The sequence below is a fragment of the Lynx canadensis genome, chromosome B4 (genome assembly GCF_007474595.2).
Source record: "Lynx canadensis isolate LIC74 chromosome B4, mLynCan4.pri.v2, whole genome shotgun sequence".
Classification (NCBI taxonomy): domain Eukaryota; kingdom Metazoa; phylum Chordata; class Mammalia; order Carnivora; family Felidae; genus Lynx; species Lynx canadensis.
Window position 1 is genome coordinate 137752989 of NC_044309.1, and position 23868 is coordinate 137776856.

The 23868-nt window shown below is 50.5% G+C and overlaps 1 protein-coding gene across 1 annotated transcript in view; it reads left to right on the forward strand.

The window, feature by feature from the left end:
• Positions 1-23868, forward strand: part of PPARA (peroxisome proliferator activated receptor alpha) — a 70121-nt gene that overhangs the window by 27347 nt on the left and 18906 nt on the right. Inside the window, exon 3 of the mRNA XM_030320930.1 lies at positions 14831-15066. Coding sequence (XP_030176790.1) covers positions 14859-15066 — 208 coding nt within the window. The 5' untranslated portion in view covers positions 14831-14858. The remainder of the gene's footprint in view (positions 1-14830; positions 15067-23868) is intronic.

Genomic DNA, 23868 nt, shown 5'->3' on the forward strand with positions numbered 1-23868 from the left:
GGAAATCGATGAACACAAAAACCAAAACACAATAGAGGAGATCAATGAAACACAAAGCTGGTTCTCTGAGAAGATCAATAAAATCGATAAACCTCTAGCCTGGCTGATCCAGGAAAGGAAGAAAAGACACAGATGACCAATATCTGGGACAAGAGAGGCAGCATCACTACAGAGTCTACAGGTATCAGAAGGATAACAAGAGACTATTATAAATGACTATATGCCAGTACATTTGACAACTCAGATGAAAAGGACAAATTACTTCCAAAAACCGAACTCAAGAAGAAACGGATCACCTGACAAGCCATACATCTATTAAGTAGATACAACTTGTAGTTAAAAACCCTCCCCCCCAAGAAACTCCAGGCTCAGGTGTCTTCACTGGTAGATTCTCCAAATATCTAAGGAATTAATAATACCAATTCTACACAAAAACCTCCCAGAAAATCAAAGAGGGGTGGGAGTACTTTGCAGTACTTTGCTCATTCTACGAGGCCTGCATTATCTGATACCAAAACTAGACAAAGGCATTACAAGTAAAGAAACCTAAAGCCTAATATCCCTTATAAACACAGATGCAAAAATTCCAACAAAATTTTAGGACCTTAGGTTCAATAATATATAAAAAGAATATTATTTGATAGCTAAGTAGTTTCAGCCCAGGAATGCAAGGCTGGCTTAACAGTAAAAAAATATATATGTAATTCACCATTTTAACAGAATGAAAAAGAAAAGCTAATCATTACTAATAAAACGACTGATTTTTTACAAAGGTGCAAAGGCAATTCTGTTGAGAAATCTTATGTTGACACAATCTTTTCAACAAATTGTGCCAGCGCCATTGGCTATCCATGTGTCTCAAGTGAACTTTGGTCCATATCTCACGCCATATACAAAAATTAACTCAAAATAGATCATAGACCTAAATGTAATCTAAAACTCTAAAACTTCTAGAATAAATACAAGAGAAAATCTTTGTGACCTTAGGTTGGGCAAAGATTTTATAAATATGACACCAATAGCACAATCCATGAAAGAAAAAGTTGATAAATTGGACTTCGTCAGAATGAAACTTTTTGTTCTTCAAAAGACAGTTTTAGGAGAATGAAAACACTAAAAACAGACTGCGAAAAAAATCTTTCTAGAGCATACACCTATAAAGGACTTGCATCCAGAATGCTGAAAAAACAAACGACTCTGAAGATTCACCTATAAGAAACTGAACAACCCAGTTTTTGAAATGGGCAAGAGATTTGAACAGGCACTTCACCAAAGAAGGTGTATGGATAGCAGTGTCAAAATGCTCCACATCATTAGTCATCAGGGCAGTGCACATTGAAGCTACAATCCCCATGCTAATGTTCACAGCTTTCCTGGTGCCATTGAACCTACAGTCCCATGCTAACTTTCACAGCTTTCACGGTGGTGGTATGATAGCACAACGTACCCGTTAAAAGGGCTCAGATGAGAAAGACTGTCCATACCAAGTGTCGGCCATGGTGTGGAGGGACTGGGGCTCTCGTACACCGCTGGAGGGACTGTGAAATGACACACACACTTTAGAAAACAGGTTGGCGGTTTTTAAAAAGTTAAACACTTTTTAACCGTATGATCCAGCAATCCCATGACCAGGTATTTAGCCAATGAAAAGAAAGCATGTGTCCATCTGGAGACCGTATGTGAGTTTTGATAGCTGCTTTGTTTGCAGTAGCCAAGACTTGGAAATGGTTCAAATACCCATCAGTGGTAAAGGGATCACCAAACGGTGGCCAGCCATACATTGGAATGTTCCTTTGCAATAAAGAAAAATGAACCATCGGTATGCGCGACAATGTGAATGAATCTCGACATAATTACGCCGAGTGCAGGAAGCCAGACAAAATGTGCGTATACTATATGATTCTATTTATATAAAGCTCTAGAAAATGCAAACATGTAATATACAGGGACAGAAAGCAGGTCGGTGGGGACGGGAGCGTGGAGGGCAAGAGGGAGAGATTACAGAAGGGCACCAGGAAACTTTGGGGGTGATGGATATGTTCATTACCTTGATTGTGATACTGGTTTCACAGGTGTATACCTATATCAAAACTTATTAAATTACATACTTTAGGTATGCACAGATTACTGTATGCCCGTTGTACTACACCCACTTAAAATTTTTTTTTCACGTTTATTCATTTTTGAGAGATGGAGAGAGACAGGGCATGCGTGGGGGAGGGCCAGAGAGAGAGAGGGAGACGCAGAACCCAAAGCAGGCTCCAGGCTCCGAGCTGTCCGCACAGAGCCCGACGCGGGGCTCGAACCCACGGACCGCGAGATCGTGACCTGAGCTGAAGACAGATGCTGAACTGAGCCACCCAGGCAAATAAAGCCCCCTTAAAAGAAAAAAACACACGCACAACGGAACAGGCAACCAGCTCCTAGTCAGCACGGGCACTGACGCTTTGATTCGGACGCTTCCTCTGAGCCTCGAGGGGTCCGTGTGAAGGTGCTCGCAGAAGTGACTCCATCTACTGGATGAGGGGACCGTTCTCACTAGCTATGCAGGCATTTAGCAGCGTAAGAACTGGGGATGCCGGTAGTCCCTCCGTTTCATTTTGCCTTTAGCAGAAACCTCCAGTCTTTATTGTAAAAACGACTTAGGGCGCCTGGGTGGCTCAGTCATTTAAGCATCTGACTCTTGATCTCAGCTCAGGCCTCCATCTCCGGGTCATGAGTTCAAGCCCCACGCTGGGCGCGAAGCCTGCTTCCAAAAAATAAATACAATTTAAAAAATAAAAACAAATCAGAACAACGCTGGGTTTTTGTGGGGTTTTTTCCTCACCTCCCAACTTTACTAAGGACTCTGGCAAAGGACGCTATTCACACGGCGGAGCTTGTGCTCCGCACGGACGAACTGGGATTGACTACTCGCCGGTAATCAGAAACCGGATTATCAGATCCCTAAACTGCTCATAGTTGGGTTGAACGTTAGAGGGTGGTTCCATGGCCCTCACGAGCAGAAACCCAAGGCTGCCTGTCTGGGCTCACACCCCGGCTCCGCTGGTTCTGTGACCCCCAGCGTGTCCTTTCACCTGTCTGTACTGCAGGGTCCTTATCAGTAAAGTGAGCATATTAATAGTGCCCACCTCATGGGGGTGTTTTAAGATTGAAATGAGGCCACACGTTCCTCGGCGGGCGATGAGGATTCGAGAAGCGTTACGGCCATCCTCAGCAACGTCAGCATCTGATCGGTGGCGGTGTTGTGCCTGGAATCATGGCCAGCCGTGACCAGGTCCTGGAGTTGACCCACGGAGCTCTGTAAAACCGTGACGACATGATGCATACAAGAAACGTTTGCTGCCCCACCACGAGTGAGCGGGCCAGGCAGAGGTAAACCCCAGGCCTCTGGGAAAACCCACGTTCCGCAAGAATTACCCCCAACACGAGACAAGTACTGAGCATCACGGAGGGAGAAGAGTCTAGAGTCCCAGAGACACAGTCACCGCACGAAGAGAATAAAAGGGAACTTTTCTGCCCGCCCACCCGGTGGATGGCTTACCTGAATATTTAGTAAGGCGTCAGAAGTAATTTTTCTTCCGCGTTCTAAAGGTCTGGAGCCTTACTTCCGCCCCCAGCGCTCTCTTGAGGACCCCAGACGGACGCGTCTGGTGTGTGATCTCTTGCATGTGACTGTCTTCCCTCTTCCAAAAGCCTATGGGATCCTTCTCTTTGTCCCCGGTGATGTGCCTTGTTGTGGGTCCGTATGTGCCCATTGTTGGGAACCCGGTGGACCCTTCCAGGGCCTTCATTTCTGAGACATGTTCCTGAGTTCATTGGCGGCGAATGTCCTCCGCTCTCGTGCCTCCCCTGGGCTCCTGCCTGCCTTTCTCCTTTGTCTCTCCCTCCCTGCCCCCCACTTCCTTCTGGGAGACCGAGGCCTCCCTCCTACAGCTCTTGATTAAGTCTGTGATGGTGGGCTTCTTGAATTCCCAAGGGAGCTTTCTGTTCTCTGAACATTCCTTTTTGTGGCACGTTCTCTTTCGACGAGGGCGGTGGCTTCTCTTTCCGGGGCTGTGAGAAACGGTTCCCCTGGTTTTGTCGTTTTCTTCCTCCTGTATGCTGTTTCCTCCACGTCTACTTTTCTGGATGGGCCGGTCGGCTGGCTGCCGTGTTTCCCGTCAGAGGCCTTCCTCGGAGCAAGCCTGGTGCTTGGGGGTTGTCTGTGTGACCAAGCGGGGTCCCGGGCCGAGGGTGGGGACGCTCGCGTCAGGCCGGGAGGGGGACGGGCCCCGCCGGGGCCTGCTGGTCTCTCCTGGCCTCCCCTGTCAGGCCCCTGCAGTGTGGGGAGGCCGTGCCCTGACACCCTGTGCCCCAGCCCTTCCCCCACCTACTCTCCAGCCTCCAGGGCTCCCGTTGACATATCCTTTTACACCGTTTGTTTTTTTGTTTTCTGTTTCAATCTTTCTGCCGTGGTTTCAGCCGGGACTGGGACAAGAGTACACTTAATGAGATTAAGCCTTGTATTTTTTTTAATGTTTATTTCTTTATTTTGAGGGGGGAGGGGGAGGAGAAGAGAGAAGGGGAGAGAGAGAGAGAGAGAGAGAGAGAGAGAGAGAGAGACTCCCAAGCAGGCTCTGCACTGTCAGCGCGGAGCCCAACGCGGGGCTCGATCCCGTGAACCGTGAGCTCATGGCCCGAGCCGAAATCAGGAGCCGGACGCTCAACCGACTGAGCCACCCTGGTGCCCCCAGAATTTACTTTTAATACGAAGCTTGGGGCGCCTGCGTGGCCCAGTCAGTTGAGCGTCCGGCTCCTGATTTCAGCTCGGGTCGTGATCCAAGGGTCATGGGATCGAGCCCCATGTGGGGCTCCACGCTGAGAGCGGAGCCTGCTTGAGATTCTCCCTCTCCCTCTGCCCCTCTCCCCCGCTCATATGCTCTCTCTCCCTCTAAAGAATTTTTTAAAAAGGATTCTTAAAAAAATAACGAATTCTGGAAGGCCTGACTCCTGTTTGCTTTTTGAATATGGCCGTCAGGTTTCTCCTCTGTGGCCCCTCAAAGTCTCCTCCCACAGTCCTCCTGGGGTCGTGTATTTCGGGGGTGGTTAGTGGTCAACGTGTTTTATCTTCCACCCCCTCGCCAATGGCTGAGAGCTCCTCAGAGTATAAAGAGCAGTGTCCTCGTCAGCTGCCTCCCAACTGCCCGTTTCAGGCCACACACAGATGCCGAGAGGCACAACGGCCTCTCGGTGACGGAAGAAATACAGTTCTAACGTCGAATGTCAGTTCTCTAACTCGAACCGATGCAGAGAGGAAGCGTTTCCTTTTCCTCGTCTCCTTACGCAGGGGGAGGAAAGCAGCGGAAGTATTATGTTAGCTATCCCACATTCAGGCTTTTTTTCCCCCTCCTTTTGTCTAACCTGCCATAGAGCAGAACACAGAATGAGAACGAGCAGGCATCCCTCCCTTGGTCAGGCAGAAAACCCTGAAGACGAACTTACTGATTTCGTTATGTTGCGTTAATGACGAAGCTGTAGATGTGGTTCTCACCCTGCAGAGAGGTGGACCCATGTTGATAAAGTCATTCTTCTGAGTGCGGAAGGGCTGCCGACGGACCACGGGCGAGGGGGGCGCTGGGCGCCCAGAGCGTTGCTGGAGAGGCTTTGCCCTCATCGAAAGCTTCTGGCATTTTCCATGCCGGGAAGTTCCCTTAGCCCAGAACCCTGCTCTGCTCTTCCGATGCTGCTTTTCCCTGGGCTTTGAAGAAACGGAGGCACGTCCAGAACTTGTCCGCCGGCCAAACTCAATACCATGGCCTTAGTCTGGAACCTGGAGGGAAGTCCAAGGGGAACGGTTGAAAACGAGACCCACCTTCTCATCACCTTCCCGAGATCACCAAACCGGCGTTAACCCCTGGGATGTTGAGGTTGCCTGAAGTAACCCTCGTTCTCCTTGCTCTAGACCTTGAGCAAATTTGGACTTCCAGTGAGGCGTCCCCTCGAAGTGAAAGATAAAGGGACTTTTTTCTTCAGAACTGGTCTTGCGTGTCTCTCTGAGGTTGGCGGGACGGCCCGAGCGCTCTGCTTCGGACTGGCGTCGGCTCAGTGCTTTCCAGGGTGTATTTTGAGCAGTGCACTTGAAGGCGGCCCTGTCTGGCCTCCGGGGGCGCGATTGTTTGGGGAGGAGCCACGTGCCCATCGTTTCGCGAACGCTCAGAACAACCGGCCTGGCAGATGTAATTGACCCCGACCAGAGGTACCGAAACCCAGGCTCCAAGAAATGTGGTCATGTGGTCAGTCCTGAGGGTGGGACTCGCGTCCTCCCCGACTGCTGCTAAGGACAGGGGAGGTGAGCCCCGCTAGCTGTATTGTGACTTCCCCGGGGAGGGGAGGCGGCTTGAGGGGCCCAGCCCGTGTGTCCCTCGGAGACCTCGTACCTGCTCTACGACTGCCCTTGTCATCTCTCTGCCTCCGCCAGGGACACCTGCTGTCCTTACGTCCTGGATTTCCTGGACCTCACCTCATCCTCCCGGTTACCTGCGCCAGAGAGTAGGTCAAGCCTTGCGTCTGCCCCGCGTCCCTGCTGCCGTGAGCCCCCAGCGTCACAGTTCTTCCTGTCCTTCCGGCCCTCCCTCCCAGGGGCACGGGCACATCTCCTGGGGACGGTCTCAACAGCCTCCTAAGCCCTCTGGATGCTTCTTCTTTAAGGCTTTTTTTTTTTTCCCGTAAGTTCCTTTACTTATTTTGAGAGAGAGAGAGAGAGAGAGAGAGAGAGCCAGTGCGGGAAAGGAGCAGACAGAGGGAGAGAGAACCTCAAGCAGGTCTCACACTCAGTGCAGGCCCGACGCAGGGCTCGATCCCACGGACCTTGAGATCATGACCTGAGCTGAAGACCAGTCGGATGCTTAACCCCCCGGGCGCCCCTCTTCCTCGCCTTTAAAACCAGATCCCGCCCACCTGCCAGGAAGTCCTAAGGCAAGTGTCGCCAGGCCCCCCTGCTGGCCAGCACCCTGCCCTGAGTCCTGTCGCCTCGAGGCACAGGACCACACCCCTTCCACCGTCACCACTGGCCTCTCCTGCTTCTGCCGCTCGTCTCCTGCCACTTCCCGTCGTGCTGCATCACAGATGGGCACAGATTTTGCCCCATCAGGGGGGAGGGTTCATGTCCCCATCCCTCGGATCCGAGCTCGCCTTGTGGCTTGCCCTGGGCCACGCGGCCCGTGGCCTCGAAGTTGCTGCCCTCACCCTTGGGGTGCCGCTGCGCTGAGAAAGGCCCACCCAGCAGCCGGCACCGACCCCCACCGGCCATCCATCCGCGCGTGATGCCGCCACCAGATGGCCCGCCCGGCCCGCTGGCCCGCAGAACTGTGAGCACCGAAAACGCTTGCGTTTCAAGCCGCGACGTGGCAGGGTTGTTAGCCAGGCAGTAACGCGGAGCCGACAGGTCTCGAAGAGGGCGGTACTGCCCGTCTCAGCGGTTTTTCAGTGATGCTTTAGGTCACCGTGCACACGCTAGAGACGCCCCTTACCCTCTCCCTGTCATTCTTTCTCGCCACCCTTCAGGATTCGGCTCGGGCGTCCCGCCTTCAGGGAGCCTTTCTGGACCCTCCAGATTCCCCACATTACAGCCTCGACAATCCTGTTCGTATCTCCCCACCTACTAGCCGGGCGAGGTACTTACTCTCTGGATTGCTGAGTTTCTCCTCTGGAAACGGTACCCATACTGCCTGCCCAGCCCCGGGTACCGGGAAAACTCAAACGACGCATGTGACTGTTACTGGGGCTCAACCCGTGTGTTACCGTCTCCTTCTCTACCCTGTTCCCGGCCCCGCACCCTCTGCCCTGGGGCTGCGGGTCCCTGCAGGGCTAAGATTGCCTCTTCCAGTGCCCTCTCCAGGGTTAAGCCAGTTTGTAGCTCAGGGATGCCCGTGTGTTTCCTGAAGTTCATAAAACGTGGTCTTTCAACCCCAAGGTGACCGTCGGTTTCACTCAGAAAATGAAGGCCCGGCCTTACAAAGTTTGCTGTCACGTGTCTGATGTCATCCGGCCACAACCAGTCAGACCCTCCCCTGCTCCCGATGTCATCATTCCCGTTTGTCCCTGGGGTGGCCCTGGGTCCCCTGTTGCTTCTCTGCCGTCCGGTGGGTCAACGTTCCGGCGTTACCCTCGTTGCCAGGCTTCTGTGTGCGTCGGAGCAAAGCTTTTGCCTGGTAAAACGTGAACCTCGTCTCCGTTGACTGTTGATTCTCGCGACAAGCTTTTCAGCTCAGATTTCACTGCAACAGGCACACGGTGTGTCCAAAGTGACAGCTGGCCTGTAACGATTGTAGTATCCCCACCGACAAAGGTAAGATGAGATTTAAAAATGAGAATTCCCGTCCCAGGAAAATGGGAAGGTTTGCTGGGTTTGAAGTGAAGAGAAATGCTGCCATGTCGTGTGAACTTTGTGGAAACCTGGAAGGAGTTTTCTTGGAAGTGTTAGGGAACATTCTTCTTGCGCCTCGAAAGATAGACGTTAGGGGTTCGCTGCTACTCTGCCACATTGGGCTCCTCACGCATTTTCATGGGCCAAATTCTTGTGATTACAAAATGCCGATGCCTCAGGCGTCGCCGGGGAAGATCTTAGATGTTCCCAGATAAAGCTGTGCACTGTGCAAACCAGTCATAATTATCCCATTTTTGGTCGCATTCATTGAAATAGGCCAGCCCCTGCCTTCTTAACCACTGCTACAGCCTGGTGCTCTCCTCCTCCGTTTCAGATGTATTTCCCGAGGCATTTTCTTTACTGACTTTGGGAGCGCCCTCGCTGATCATTATGCAGACGGCAATGATTACTCAATTTCTCTGAACTTCTGGTGCCAGGTGAAGGTCCCAGAGGCTTTTTAGCATTTCTTTGTTTATTTTGAAATGTGATTTTAAGTCCTAACCCAACAAATTGAGCTACGAGGCTCTAAATATTAAAGATCTAAAAGGTGTACAGAAAAGTATAAAGAATCTGACAAGGTAGTGAATTACAGTGGGTGGAAAATGGGAAAATTATCTGATGGCTCTCTTGTCTGCCGTGCAAATGGTACTCCTTTGACAAAAATTCCACCTTTAACCTTTCTACCATTCTGAAGTCTTATCGGACCTAATTTAGCAAAAGGAAATGTAAATGGGTTCCTATAAGGTGACATCGGTAAGCACATGAAGTGATAATTCGAGGGGGGTTTTACAGTATAACAAACTCAGGTGGATTACAGAAAGATAAGTCGTAGCAAAGTAAAAGTCCAATGTTTGTAACTATTTATTTGGACCCTTTTTGTGTCGAATACAAGTTCCGAGTGGGGAAAATTCATCTGTTCTTTGTCTCGAGTATCTAATCCCCTCGCATATAAAAATGTTTTGAATTCTAACCATTTTATATTCATATTTCAACTCTGACAGCCAAACGAGGAAAATCAGGGATGAACAACTTTATCCCGTTTGGGGGATTTTTGTAAGTGATTTACACACACATCAACTTTAATAACATTTTTACTTTTTTTGTAACTTCATTCTTCATGTAAGTTTGCAATGCAGGTGCGTTCATCTTTGTGCGCAAAGGTTTAATAAATTAGCTTTCATATACGTAATCTAAGACTCTGAGTACAAAAAAGTGAGTCACAGTTGAATTAGTATATCCAACCTTGTAAGTTTGGAAGTAAATTTTATGGTTGCAAAAATTAATGGTAGCAAAGACGATCTAGGAAAATGCAAGTTTGTTTTTTCAGTGTTATTTCAGCCTTAACTATAGAGACAGCAAAATCTTTTAAAGTACTTATTTTGGGGCGGCGGGGGGAAGGGCAGCTAGCCTTTGTACAAAAATAACTTTCTAAACTTGAAACGTAAGATAATGAATGCTTAAAAATAAAAAGTAGATGTAAACAAATAGCTTTTAATTGTCAGATGTATCAGATGGGGACGAACTGTGTTTTTTTTGTGTTTAAATGGAATGCCATCACGTTGTTACAGTCGCATTCCCGAAAATAAACATGTAGCTGATCTTGAAAGAATTAAAATTAAAAATGTGTTGACAGTCGGGGCAATATCGAGCTATTATTTAATACTTAATTTCAGAAAATATTTACGAAGGGCCTCGAAGGTCCAAGAAACTCCATTACTAACGTAGCGACACAGAGAAAGATTGTACACAGTCACAGCCCCAGGAGCCAACGAGGACCTGATCCCTCCTGGGTCTTTGATTTCCAGTCATTTGACAAAACGAAACTTCTTCACTGTCTCTTCGAAGCGCCTGATTTATGCCAGCACAGAATATCTCCCACATTCTCTGTCGCTTCTAAGGTGGAGAGTCAGACTGACCACCTGTCTGTTCATGTCTTTACCCCACATTCTGCGCCCGGGTCTCTCCTCCTGGGGAAGTTGCTGACGGGCCGCAGCTCAGCTCCCTACATCCCTGTGTGATGCACGCTCTTTCCTGCCGATCTGGGACTTTGTTTTTTACTGTGAGGCTGAGATTTCTTTTCCTTTTGTATGCTTTTTCTTTTTTTTAAATGTTTATTTTTCAGAGACACACACACACACACACATACACACACACACACACACACACAGAGGGAGAACGAGAGAGAAGGAGAGTGCTTGTGAGCAGGGGAGGGGCAGAGAGAAAGAAAGACAGGATCCGAAGCAGTCTCTGTGCTGACAGCAGAGAACTGGGTACGGGGCTCGAACTCACGAACCATGAGATCATAACCTGAGCCAAAGTCAGACCCTTAACTGACCGAGCCACCCCGGTGCCCCAAGTTTTTGTTTTTGTTTTTTTAAGTTTATTTATTTTGAGAGAGAGAAAGCATGAACAGGGGAGGGGCAGAGAGAGAGAGGGAGAGAAAATCCCAAGCAGGCTCTGCACTGTCAGCACAGAGCCCCACGCGGGGCTCGAACTCCCAAACGATGAGATCACGACGTGGGCCGAAACCAAGAGTCAGACGCTCAACCGCCTGAGCCACCAGGGTGCCCCTGTGCTTTGTTTTTAAGCCCCTGGGATGATGATACTTCACCGTGCAAATTTCTGATCAGTGTCCCAACGCAGAATCACTCTGACTTCTGCTCTAGATGCCCTTGCGTCGTGTTGTCTTTGGACACACCGGCCCTGCCATTTTGCCATCTGGGTGGCGGCCGGCCACACGTGCTGACGCAGAGCGGGCCGCGTCCTCACGGGCTGTCGCCCAGTTCCTGGGGGTGTCACTGCGCCTGCTGTGCCAGGCTTGGCTGAGCGTCAGAAACACAAACCCCGCACCTCCTGCTAGATTGTGCGAGAAGCGTGGATACAAAGTTAGCAAAATCCATTCTCTACCCTCAAGACGCACGTCAAACGTTCTCACGCCCCGTGGAATTAGGGCCCCATCAGAACCGAGCCGCGGGGCTGCCGGGACCCGGAGTTGCCTGGGCTGGACCCTCCTCGGCTTCAGAGTAAGAGCTCATCATGCCATTTGTGACTCATTTTAGCCTCGTCTTTAAAAACAACAACAACAACAACAACAACATGCCGTGCAAGAGCTGTTGATGTGCCGAATGCTTACAGGTTATCAGTTAATGTGACAGTCCTTCCAGTGTTTCAGCGGCCCTCGGCACAAAACGCTCATCGTATCTGCTTCCCTTTCTGTCCCCCTTCCTTCCATCCTCTCTCCCTTCCATCCTTCCTCCCTCCCTCCCTTCCATCCTCCCTCCCTCCCTTCCTTCTTTCCATTCTTATCATTTCTTTTAATGTTCTGTCACTTTTGTATACTCTGCCCAAAGGAATACTCCGATTGGTAAATGCACTCCTGAGACCTGAAAGTTGAATTTTAGCCGTTCACGTTGGCGTTTCTGATATACAAGACGCAGCTCTAACATTTAAATGGGACGGCAAAGAACAGATGCCTTTAGAGCCCCGCAGGCCCCGGGGACAGGGAAGGAGGGCCAGGACGGCCGGGCACATGCATCTTGGTGGGAGCCGGGCTTGGAGCCCCGCTGTCCTTTCCTGGGCTCTCGGCCTCCGCGGAAGCCTCTCTGCGCTAGGAAACCCAAGCCCCACTGGAGTTGTGCTGGCGCTCTCTGATTTTTCTCCAGTCGTTTCTGCCTTGCCTCGTCTGCCACACTGGGAGCTGCGGAGAAAACGGATCGTTTGTTGCGCCCGCCTGCCCCTCCTAAGGCACTTAGGGCAGAGGATACGCTAACTGGCACCTGGTTTGCTCTCCGAGGAACTGGGCAGTGGCTGTGCTATGTGGGCTTCAGAGCCAGACTTCCCGTGATATTTCTGCTTCTTGAGCAGAAGCCACAGCGATGGGGGCCGGGGGCGGCGGGGAGGCCCTGGAGCCCGGAGCCGCCAGGCAGGTGGGCTGCGCTCTCTACCTGGGGACGCCTTCAAAGGAGCCGAGCCTCATCTGCTCGAGCCGGAAGCCAGAAAGGGCGGGCGGTGATTTGTGCAAACGCCAGTCCCCTGGCCAGAGTTCAGGACGGTATTGCCTCACTCGCTGGAGGGATTTTATCTCGTTAGCTCTTCATTAGCAGTGAGACGGACGTTTCCCTAAATAAATCTCAGGTATGCTTTAAAAGCAACTGAAAAGTAAAATGATAAGGTCCCACAGTATTCAAACTCCCCGAATGTAACGACAAGGAAACTAACACGATCTTACAGTTCGCGATCGATTCTTCCAGTTTCGACGCTCCTGCCAGGAAAGACAGAATACTTGCAGGGAAACAAAAAGGCTGCTGTCCACCTGCATTGTCCCCTGTAGCACCGGGAATATGAAGGGGCCGAGGAGGGGGGTGGTCACAGCCCCACTGACAGTGCAGCCTCTGCCCAGCCCATACTTATTAGGCTGGACTTCATGGTTAAACCTTGAAGTGAGGGACTGTAGTTTTTCATGGTGAAGAACATCGTAAGCAATGCTTACCCCACCGTCTTGCTTGCCATTTGAAGAAATCTTCCTCCAGATACCATGCGGAACGAAATACGGTAGAAAAACCGCACAGACTCACAGCCCCATCTACACTCCTAGATTACAGAGAAGGAAGGTCCCTTCCTTTTAAAGCTCGTGAAAGGCTAACGATTCTCTCTGATTTTTCCCGTGTGTGACTGTCACCATCATGGTTGCTTGTCAGAACTCCAAGGGTGAGATGTGACTTTCACGGAAGCGTTTCACGGGAGCGAGTACCGTGGGTTGTGGGTTCGCTGGGGAACGGCATCCTCACCTCGGCGGAGAGCCCTGGCCGTTGCTGGCATGCACCTGCTTGGGTCCCCTCCGTGCCGGGAGCCGTGGGCTTCACTGTGACCGCTTCAGCTGGGAAAGTGGTTCCAGAAGCCAAGCGTCGCCTGGTCCGTCTCATTGAGGACGCCTGACCGCCAGGCCCGGGGGTGGTCGTGGGGCGGGATCTCAGGGGGACGGAGGTGGGGAGGGCAGTTCGGGCAGGTGGACTCGGACGAAGGTGCAGAAATGAAGCGGTGCGGGGAAGGCGTGGACCAGGTGGCGGCCCGGTGCCGCGGGTCACGGTGGGGACAGGGAGACGGCGAAGAGGCGAGATCAGGAAGGAGACGCATCATGAGATCGCGAGTGCTGTGTCGAGGAGGGGGACTTCAGTCCGGAGGTCACAGGAAGTGGCTTTGGGCGTTTGAGCAGGAGTGTGAAACCAACCGACACGGGACGTGGCACTGCTTTGACTCTGTGGCCGTGATCGTTTGCCAGGGAGGCCGAACGAGGCATCACAGACTGGGTGGCTTAAGGAGGCGTTTCCTTCTCACCGTGCTGGAGCCTGGATGTCCGAGAACAGGGTGTTGGCGGCTCTGGCTTCTCCGGAGGCCTCTCCCCCGGGCTTGTAGGCGGCTGCCTTCCCTGTGCGCACGGACGCCCCGGCTGTCTCGTGTGTGTCCAAGTGTCCTCTTCTTAGAAGGACGCCAATCGGATTGGATTCGGCCCCCCTTTAAAGACCTCCTTTTGACATAAACACCTCTTTAAGACCCTGCCTCCAAATATAGCCACGTCCTGAGGTCCCGGGGGTTAGGATTCCAACATATGAATTCTGGTGGGGGTACAGTTCAGCTCATAACAGGACCCACCCACCTGGAGCGTGTTCTGTTGGTTTTTTGCCAGCTGAAACAGTCTGGCTTTGTCAGGGACGCGCCTGTTTGGGTTTTTTTAGTTCTACGATGTATCCGTAAGTGCACAATCATGTTTTAGGAAAACCTGCGTGAATTAGCCCACGGGTACCAGGAGAACATGCTGACGGCGTGTCCCCCCCCCCACCCCACTCGCCCTGCACCCCTCGGCTGAGCCACCTCGACCTGCTCGCTCCTGGAAGGCTTCCATCATGGAGCCTTTGCACTTGCCATTTGTTTGCTGGAACATTCTTCCCCGAGACCTCCGCACACCTCCCCCTCTCAGACCCTGTTATCCCCAAATCTGCAAGGCAGCGTCCCGTGTAAGGCAGCATCCGTTCCCCATCCGATGAGCCGTCGGACCAGGATCGGACAGTCCACCTGTGTATTTGTTTATTTGTTAACTGTCTGTGTCCCCACCAAACGCGGTGTTCAGGGAAGTGGGGACTCTGTCCGCTGCTGTTTCCGTCCAGCTCGGATATAGTAGATTGCGCTGAGCACAGCGTGTAGACTCAGTAGCAGGTGAGTGATTCTACCAGGATCGGCTTTGTGTCCTTACACATTTTGTGTTTAAAGATTTTCATTTCCTTAGCGTGCTTATCTAAAGGCATGCTGAGAAAAGGTGGTTAGCGACGTCCCTCCTTAGGTTATAAGTTCAGGTATGATGCTTTCATCGGAGGAAAACCAGTGTTCTTCTATATCCATGGTTCACAAGCTACTTCTCTGTCTTCCCAGGTTGCGTTTCCAGAACCATCTAAGCAAGATGGTAGACGCCGAAAGCCCGATTTGCCCCCTGTCCCCCCTCGAGGCTGATGATCTGGAAAGCCCATTATCCGAAGAATTCCTGCAAGAAATGGGAAACATCCAAGAGATTTCTCAGTCCATTGGGGAGGACAGTTCCGGAAGCTTCAGCTTTACAGAATACCAGTATTTAGGAAGTGGCCCGGGATCAGATGGATCTGTTATTACAGGTGAGTGTGCTGTATCCTTAAAAGCTTTATTTAGAAATGTTTTGGTTTCGTGTTTTGGTTTTGGTTTTGGTTTTTTGTGTTTTTTCTTTTTTTTTTTCTTTTTTCCTGCCGAGAAAATTGTTCTCTCTAGCTGGAAAAGAGGTCACATCTCTGTGCAGCAAACTCTTTAGACATGATAAAGCATAGCCCATTCCCCTGGGCCTGCTGTGCCGTGTGTCTCACAGTACGCTTCTTTTAAAAGCCATACACGCATCAAATAATACTTGAAACTCAGTTAAGGCAGTCAGCCACATTTCTAAAAAAAAAAAAAAAAAATCTGACTTCTTATTTCTTTAAAGCAGAGGCTCCTATTCTAATAAAAATGACGGTTTTTTAAAATCCGGAGATGTATACGAGCCATCTCCCTAAATTCTACATTGCATTACGAACTACATCGAGTGCCAGCAAGGCAGAAACAAAGAAATGAAACACGGGGGCCACTCGGGTAACCTCTGGGATCACTGGGAAGGAAGAAGACGTAAAACGGTTCATCCTTCCAGACAGCACTTAAGCGAGCCCGGGGTAACGTGGCGTAAACCGTGCCCTCGATTCGAAAAGGCTCCGTCTGGGGTGCACCTGACTCCACACGCTTCCTGGCAGAAGTGGGTCTCCGGTCGGGACTGACTGGGCTGGACCGGGGTCGGCCCAGCTAGCGGTTGGCAACAGGGGTACGTGTGGTCGTCGGCTCTGAGCGTGGAATACCGGGGCCCTCCGGGGAACCGAGGGAGAATGTTCTCCACGGCAGCGTCCACAAAAGGTCTCTGCGTTCTTTCCCCTCCGTGGCCCCCATATGAGTCCTGAACCCGGAGCACGTTTCTCCCTACTGCCTTCTCACTCATTCCTGCTCCAGGAAGATGGTTTTCGTGACGATTGCACTGACTTTAGTGACGGTGGGAAGGGAGGGTTCGTGCTGTGCTGAACAGCGTGCGCTGATAAAACCTGTGCAGAGAGAGTAGTGCAAAGCGGATGCACTCTAAACCCAGCAGGCCCACCGGGGACAGACATTGTTCAAAGGGAGATGTGAATGGGGCGCCCGGGTGGCTCAGTCGCTTAAGCGCCCGACTGAAGGTCATGATCTCACGGTCTGTGGGTTCGCCCTCCGTGTCGGACTCTGTGCCGACAGCTCGGAGCCCGGCACCTGCTTCGGATTCTGTGTCTCCCTCTCTCTCTGCCCCTCCCCCGCTCGCACTCTGTCTTTGTCTCTCTCTCTCTCTCAAAAAAAATAAACATTAAAAAAAAATTAAAAGGAAATAAATAGAAGGAGACGTGAATGGGGGTGTGCCCGGCAACCATGGTTCATGGTACGTGCGATGCGACGGTGCCTGTGATGGGGACGAACAGGAAACAAGGAAAGCAGAGAAACCGTGCGCGTTCCCTGCAGCGGAACGCTCTGTGGTAACTTCAAGGAATGAATTCGCTCCGCTTGTGTCAACACGAATCCATGTAAAAAGTGGCACGGAGTGAAAATATGCTGAAGGATATCTTCAGTAGGATTCAATTCCCGTAAAACCTCCAGCACCAGAGAGTGCCGCGTGGGGTGGGTGGGTTCGGACGCGCACCTCACCTCGTAAAGCTGGCTCCAGCTTTACTGTGTCGATCACCCACCGAGAGAAGAGAGGGGGGCGGGGGCGGAGGGAGGGGTCTCCGGCCGAGAAAGAGACGGGGTGGGGGGGGGGGAGCTCCGTGGGGAATTCAGCCCTTGCAGGTGGTACTTTCAACAGAGACGAGAAGCCGTGTGAGAAAGCGTCACAGTTTGGAAATCTGGGCGGTGGGTGTTATACTCTATATTTTCCTATATGTTTGAAGTACTTTAAAGGAAAATAAAAGCAGCGGGAAGGAGCATTCCTGGCAGGAGGAAAAAAAGGCAGCTTGTGCAGAGGCTCGCGTAATCCTTGTGAAAACCCCGGATTGTTGCCGCTTTGCAAGTGGAAACGAGCCCGAGGGAATTAGGTAACGTGGCCCGGTCACACAGCTGGACAGAGGCCGCGCCGAGACTTGACCCCGTGCACCCCAGCTGGCTCCACAGCCACGTTGTTTGTAGGAACATCCCTTTTGACGCCCCGCTCTCGACCTCGTAACTCAGGGATTGTGCGATCCGTGGGACACCCTGTGAAGATGATGCGTTAAAGGACTCTGCGGCCTTCGTGACCGAGCAGCCCTTGTGGTGACCCCAACAGACCTTTATAAACGGTTCAAGTCTTGGCTGCTTTTCCCATGACGTGCTCCAGAGGGAGTGTCCCGGGTGACGGCCGCTTCCAGAAACAGGGAGGGAGGGAGCAAGGAAGAGCCTCTGTGTTGTAGGCCCACCTTGCCGAGTCTTGTGGGCAGCCCGTGCCGGGGTCAGGGACGGTGACAGCCCGGCTATCCGGCACCGGTTAGCCACCGCATGGGCCTTATCTCCCTGAATCCCAAGAGCCGTGTTTGAGTTCGTCGTTATGTTTATTGAAGGGAAGAGGAAAGGAGGCAGACCCCGGGACTTTGGGACGTGCTGGAGGTTCCAAGCCCAGAGTAGGAGAAAACCTGGGCTCAACACCCAGCTCTCCACCCCTCAAAATGGGTCCTTTCTTCTCCACATCGTAGACACGCCGCACGCCGGGGTGTTTTTTGTGCACTATTTGTGGTTACGTTGACTGTCAGAAATCGGTTTTCTTCCGGATTCGAGATTTATCTGTGTCAATTTGTCTCTTTTCTTAAAGGAAGTGGTTTCTTCCCCCTTCTTTGGAAAACATACAGTCCCTCTTATAATGAAAGGATTCGAGGATACGCCTTCCTTCAGGCCAGACACAGTCTCGAGGTCCTTCTGAAATAAGGAACATGCGTGAGCGGGGCGGACGTGTCATGGTAAAGCCCCCGGAAAGTTCTGTTCTAGCCGTGGACACGAAGAGTGTTCAGACACCCTCCCACTTTCTCTGGGAAGGCAGAGGCCACACGGCGGCCGCTCGGCCTGGGCTTTCTCTTCCCAAGTCCTCACATTCTTCCAGTTTAGGGCAAGGTAGCTTTTCTAAAACTAACGTCTTTCGGGTCATTGTCAGGAGCTACACGCCGTCTGAAAGCTGGGACACAGGTAAGACCTGGAAACGTCACGCCAACTAGCCTCGTGGTCCATACGCTTCGTGGGAAGCCACGTTTGACCCAGCTCCACGGGCTGCCACGCACGTCCCGTCTAAAGAAAGTAAAGGGCAAGGGTTTGGGGGGGAGAGATTTCCACGCTGGCCTTCGACCAATTCCAAGGAACTTCGTGACCAAAACAGGAGGGGGAACTTAGCAAAAGTGAGCACACCGAGGTGTGCTGGGCACACGTCCCTGCCTCTGCACCGCCAGCCTTCCCCGCGGTGGGCGTGTGGTCCGCCACTCGTAGCCCCTCCGGCCCCTGACTGTTGATCCTTTCGGTCATTTGGAATCACCTCATACTTCTTACCGGTTTCCCCGTGCTCGTGTCACTGGCTAATTTGAGAGATAAGATTATCCCTCATTTGTAAATTAGATCTTCCACCCCTTGGGTGATGGTGCGAAATTACGTAAACCGCTCCCGCGGAAGGGCCATCTATAAAGTGTATTCACTTCACGTGTTACACCCAGGAGACCAGATGGGCGAGGCGGCTGGTGCAGCCTGATCTATCCTTCTCCCCTCGATTTTTCTTAGCGACTTGACTGGCATTCCATAAACTGCACATATTTAAAGTGTACCACTTGATGTGTATACGTACACACACACGTTTAAAAAGTTCTTGTAATGTTTCATTTTTGAGAGACAGAGACAGAGCCCGAGCAGGGGAGGGGCAGAGAGAGAGGGAGACACAGAATCCGAAGCAGCTCCGGGCTCCGAGCTGGCAGCACGGAGCCCGACGCGGGGCTCGAACTCATGAACCGCGAGATCATGACCCGAGCCAAAGTCGGATGCTCAACTGACTGAGCCACGCAGGCGCCCCCCCCCCCCACACACACATTTTAAGTGTGAAACCGTCACCACAATCAAAATAGTGACGCAATCCATCGACCCCAAATTTACTTGTGCCCTTTTATAAACCCTCTTCTCCACCCTCGGTTTCCTTCCCCCCCCCTGAGCAACCCCTGGTCTTCCTGTCATTGTGTATCTGTTTGTGTCTCCTAGAATTTGACATAAAAAGAATAATACAGGGACACCTGAGTGGCTCAGTCACTGAAGCACCCGCCTCGTGATTTCAGCTCAGGTCACGGTCTCACAGTTGGTGGGATCGAGCCCCATGTCGGGGCTGTGCTGACAGCACGGGGCCTGCTTGGGATTCTCTCTCTGTCTCTCTCTCTCTCTGCCCCTCCCCTGCTCTCTCTGTCTCTCTCAAAATAAATAAACTGAAAACAAACAAGAAGAATACAGTATGTTGTCTTTTCAGTCTGACTTCTTTCCCTCAGCAGAATTATCTGGAGCTTCTTCTGCACCAGTTCAGTCTTTCTGTCTGTTGTGTGGCTCTGCTCCTGTTTGCTTCTCCGTGCACCTGCTGATGAACATCGGAGTCGCTTCTAGGTATTGGCTGCCAGAGATCAAGCCGTGTACCAGTCTCTGTGTGGACACGTGCCTTCACTTCTCCCGGGTAGACACCTGGGAGCAAATGGCTGGGACATAAGGTGGATGTTTGTGTAGCTTTTAAGAAACTGCCCAAATCGGGGCACTGGCGTGGCTCAGTCTGTTAAGCGTCCGACTTCGGCTCAGGTCGCGGTCTCGCGGTGTGTGGGTTCAAGCCCCACATCGGGCTCTGTGCTGACGGCTGGGAGCCCGGAGCCTGCCTCGGATTCTGTGTCTCCCTCTCTCTCTGTCCCTCCCCTGCTCGCACTCTGTCTCTCTCTGTCTCTCAAAAATAAATAAATGTTTTTAAAAAAAATTTTTTTAATGAAAAAAAAAGGAAGGAAACTGCCAAAATCTTTTCCAGAACGTGATACCATTTCAGGCTCCCACCAGCGCGTGTGAGAGCTCCAGCCCCAGCACGCCGTCACCAACTGTAGTTGTGGTCAGTCTTCTGGGTTTTTCCCATTCCAACGGGCGTGTAGCGGTATGTGATGCTGAGAATCTTTTGCCAGATATCTTCTTTTTAAAAAAGTTTTACTGAAGCGTAGCGGATGTACAATGTTCGTTTCAGGTGCACAACACAGTGAATTTTCCATACGATAATCTGTGCGTTACAGAGCGCTTACCACGGCAAGTGTAGTCACCATCCGCCGCCACGCAGCGTTATCGTGATAGTATCGGCCGTGTTTCCTGTGCCGTACTTTCCATCCCCACGGCTCGTTTACCAAGTCTGTACCTCTTCTACGTACACGTCTTCTTCGGTGACATTTCTGTTCAGATCTTTTGCCCATTTTAAGCCGAGTGGTGTCCTTGCTCTTGGCTGCCGAGAGCTATTCCTCTATTCTGGATGCAAGTATCTTCATCAGATATGTGACGTATAAATATTTTCTCCTAGTCCGTGGCTTGTCTTTTCTTTCTCCTAAGTGTTTTTCAAAACCCAGAAGTCCTTGATTTAGAGGAAATGCGATTCATCAGTGTTTTTTCTTGCATGGATCATGCCTTCTGCGTCGCGTTTAAGAAATATTTGCCTGGCCCGAAGTCACTTTCTTCTACAAGTTTTCTGTTTTTTAGGTTTTACATTGATGTACCGGATCTGTTGAGTTAATCTTCATACGTAGATCAAAACTCACTGCTTCTTTCTCTCTCTCTCTCTCTCTCTCTCTCTTTTGCATTTGTAAAGTTCTAGCACACTTTGTCAGAAAGACTGCTGTCTCCACTAAATGGCCTTCATATCTTTGTCAAAAAGCAATTGACCTTACCTGACTGGGTCTATTTCCGGACCCTCTGTTCAGTTTCACGGATCTGTTGTCTCATTTGATACCAATGCCACTAATTCCTGGCCACTGTAGTTTTAAAATAAGGCTGGAGTCAAGTAGCGTTAAGTTCTCCAAATTTTTTCTTCTTTGCTAAAGGTGCCTTGGGTATTCTGTTAATTCCAGAATCAGTTTTTCAATGTCTACCCAACAAGCCTGCTAAGATTTTGATTGGGATTGCCTTGAACCAAAAGGTCCATGTGGGGAGAACTGGCATCATAACAACACGAAGCCTTTGGGGCCACAGACTTACTGCCTCCATTAGATTCATTCTTCGTTGTTTTCTAGTTTTTAGTGCACAGGTCTTTCACGGTTTTTTCAGATTTATTGCTAAGTGTTTCATATATTATAAGGTCTTAGGATTTTATGCACAGAGAGTTATGTCATCTGTACATAAAGAGTTGTACTTCTTCCTTTTTTTTTTTAATAGGCTTCATGCTCAGTGTAGAGCCCAGCGTGAGGCTCAAACTCATGACCCTGAGATCAAGTTCTGAGCTGAAATCAAGAGTTGGACACAACCGACTGAGGCACTCAGGCACCCCACTTCTCCTTTTTTAAGCTAGATGCCTTTATTTCATTTTCTTGCCTTATTACACTGGTTAGAACCCCCAGTACAATGTTGAATTAAGTGGGGGGACACCCCTGCCTTGTTCCTGATCTCAGCCTTTCACCACTAAGTATGATGATGACCATCATTTTTCATAGATGCCCTTTCTTAGATCAAGGAAATTCCCCTTCTCATCCTAGTTTTCTGTGAATTTTTATCAGAAATTGAAGTTAGATTTTGGCAAATGTTTTCCCTGCGTCTGGTAAGATGATCAAATGACTTATCTTTATGATTGATTGATAGGGCGAATTATACTGTTTGATTTCCAAAGGTTAAGTCACCTTCACATTACCACAATAAATCCTACTTGGTCATCACATATTGTCCTCTTTACATATTATTGGACTTCTTAAGTTTTTGTTAAGAATTTTTGCATCCGTGTTCAAGAAGGATATTGGTTCTAGTTTTTTTTGCAAAATCTTTATCTGGTTTTGGTATCAGATTAATGCTGGCCTCATAGAATGAGTTGGGAAGTCCGCCCTATTCTCCGTTTTCTGTATATCCCTGTACAATTGATACTCTTTCTTCTTAAATGCTTAGTAGATTTCCCACACGAAGCAAAATTTTTTGGTCATATTTCTGTGTTTCATTCTGGATAGTTTCTTTACTGGGTCTTCAAGTTCACTAATCTCTTCTTCTACAGTGTCTAATCTGGCCCTTATCCCATCCAGTGTATTTTTGACATCAGTTAGTGTAGACTTACTGGCATGACCAGTCTCTACCTAACACATCCAGTCTTTCATTCAGCTCCTTAAACGCTTAGGATACACTCATAAATTTCTATCATCTTTGTTACTTTGGGGTCAGTTTAAGTTCATTGATTTTTCTCCTCATCATGGGTCATATCTTTCTGCTTCTTTACGTATTCTTAATTTTTTTTAATGTTTATATATTTTTGAGAAAGAGACAGAGGGCATGAGTGGGGGAGGGGCAAAGAGCAAGGGGGACAGAGGATCTGAAGCAAGCTCTGAGCTGTCAGCACAGAGCCCAGCGCGGGGCTCGAACTCACGAACCGCGAGATCATGACCTGAGCCGCAGTCGGACGCTTAACCGACTGAGCCACCCAGGTGCCCCATGTATTTTTTAATTTTTTAATTGGATGCCATACATTGTGAACTTAGTTCACGATGGATATTTTTGTATCCCCGTAAATATTTCTGAGTTTTGTTCTGGGATGCAGTTACCTTACTTGGAAAAGGTTTGACCTTTCAGGTCTTGTGTTAGATGGAACCATAACGGTGTGGAGTCTGCAGGTAAGTGTGCCGCGATACTGAGCCCAGACCCTTTTGAGTACTTTACCTGATGGCCTACGAATTCTGAGACTTGCGTCGTGAATGGTGGTCACGGAACTCTATGCAGCCTTATCAGAGTCCTGGATGCCGTCTCCTCTGTCATTTCAGGTCGCCGCTGGAGCGTCTTTTCCTTTTGGTTCTCTTAGCTGGGAGAACAAAGAGATACGTGCACATGCTAACCCGTGTGTACACGCACGTCTATAAATATTTCTGTACATAACCATCTGGATCTCTGTTAAGCAGGAGCTCATACTGATGCCGGCAGCTCTAAGCCACCGCCATGGGGGTCGGTTTCACCCCTCCCAGCTGATCTGCAAGGGTCTAAGCCACCGCCACAGGGGTCGGTCTCACCCCTCCCAGCTGATCTGCAAGGGTCTAAGCCACCGCCACAGGGGTCGGTCTCACCCCTCCCAGCTGATCTGCAAGGGTCTAAGCCACCGCCACGGGGGTTGGTCTCACGCCTCCCAGCTGATCTACAAGGGCACGCTCCAGCAGTGAAAGTCCTGGTGCCCACCATCCCTCCAGTTCATTGTCCATCTCTGTCTACACGATGGCGGCACCAGGGTGGCGGGCCGTACCCCTGTGGGGGCCACTTCATCCGCTGATGCGCCTTGCTTGCACACAGCTCCTTTGCCTTCCGTCCCATAGACGCCACTGGTTTCCAGGGTTCCTAGGTCATGTCTTCTCCGCGCCTCCTTCAGGGAGGCCCTTTCGTACACATGTAACACAGTGAGACGACTTTGTCCCATTCCGTATGTCACCCCACAGTCCCCCAGCCTCCTAAATATTTTTTATTTGTTTGCACACGTTAAGGCTTGCCCTGTACTGCAACGTTCCGTGGACTTTGACAAACGCGCAGTGTCACGTCACCACTACATTTTCGCATCAACTGTTTTACCATTTCCAAGAGACCTGCCTCACCTGCTCAAGCCCCCCCCGACCCCCGACCCCAGCCACTCGTCTTCGTACCGACAGCCACGAATGAGCGTTCCCGTTGTTCCCCGTCTTCGC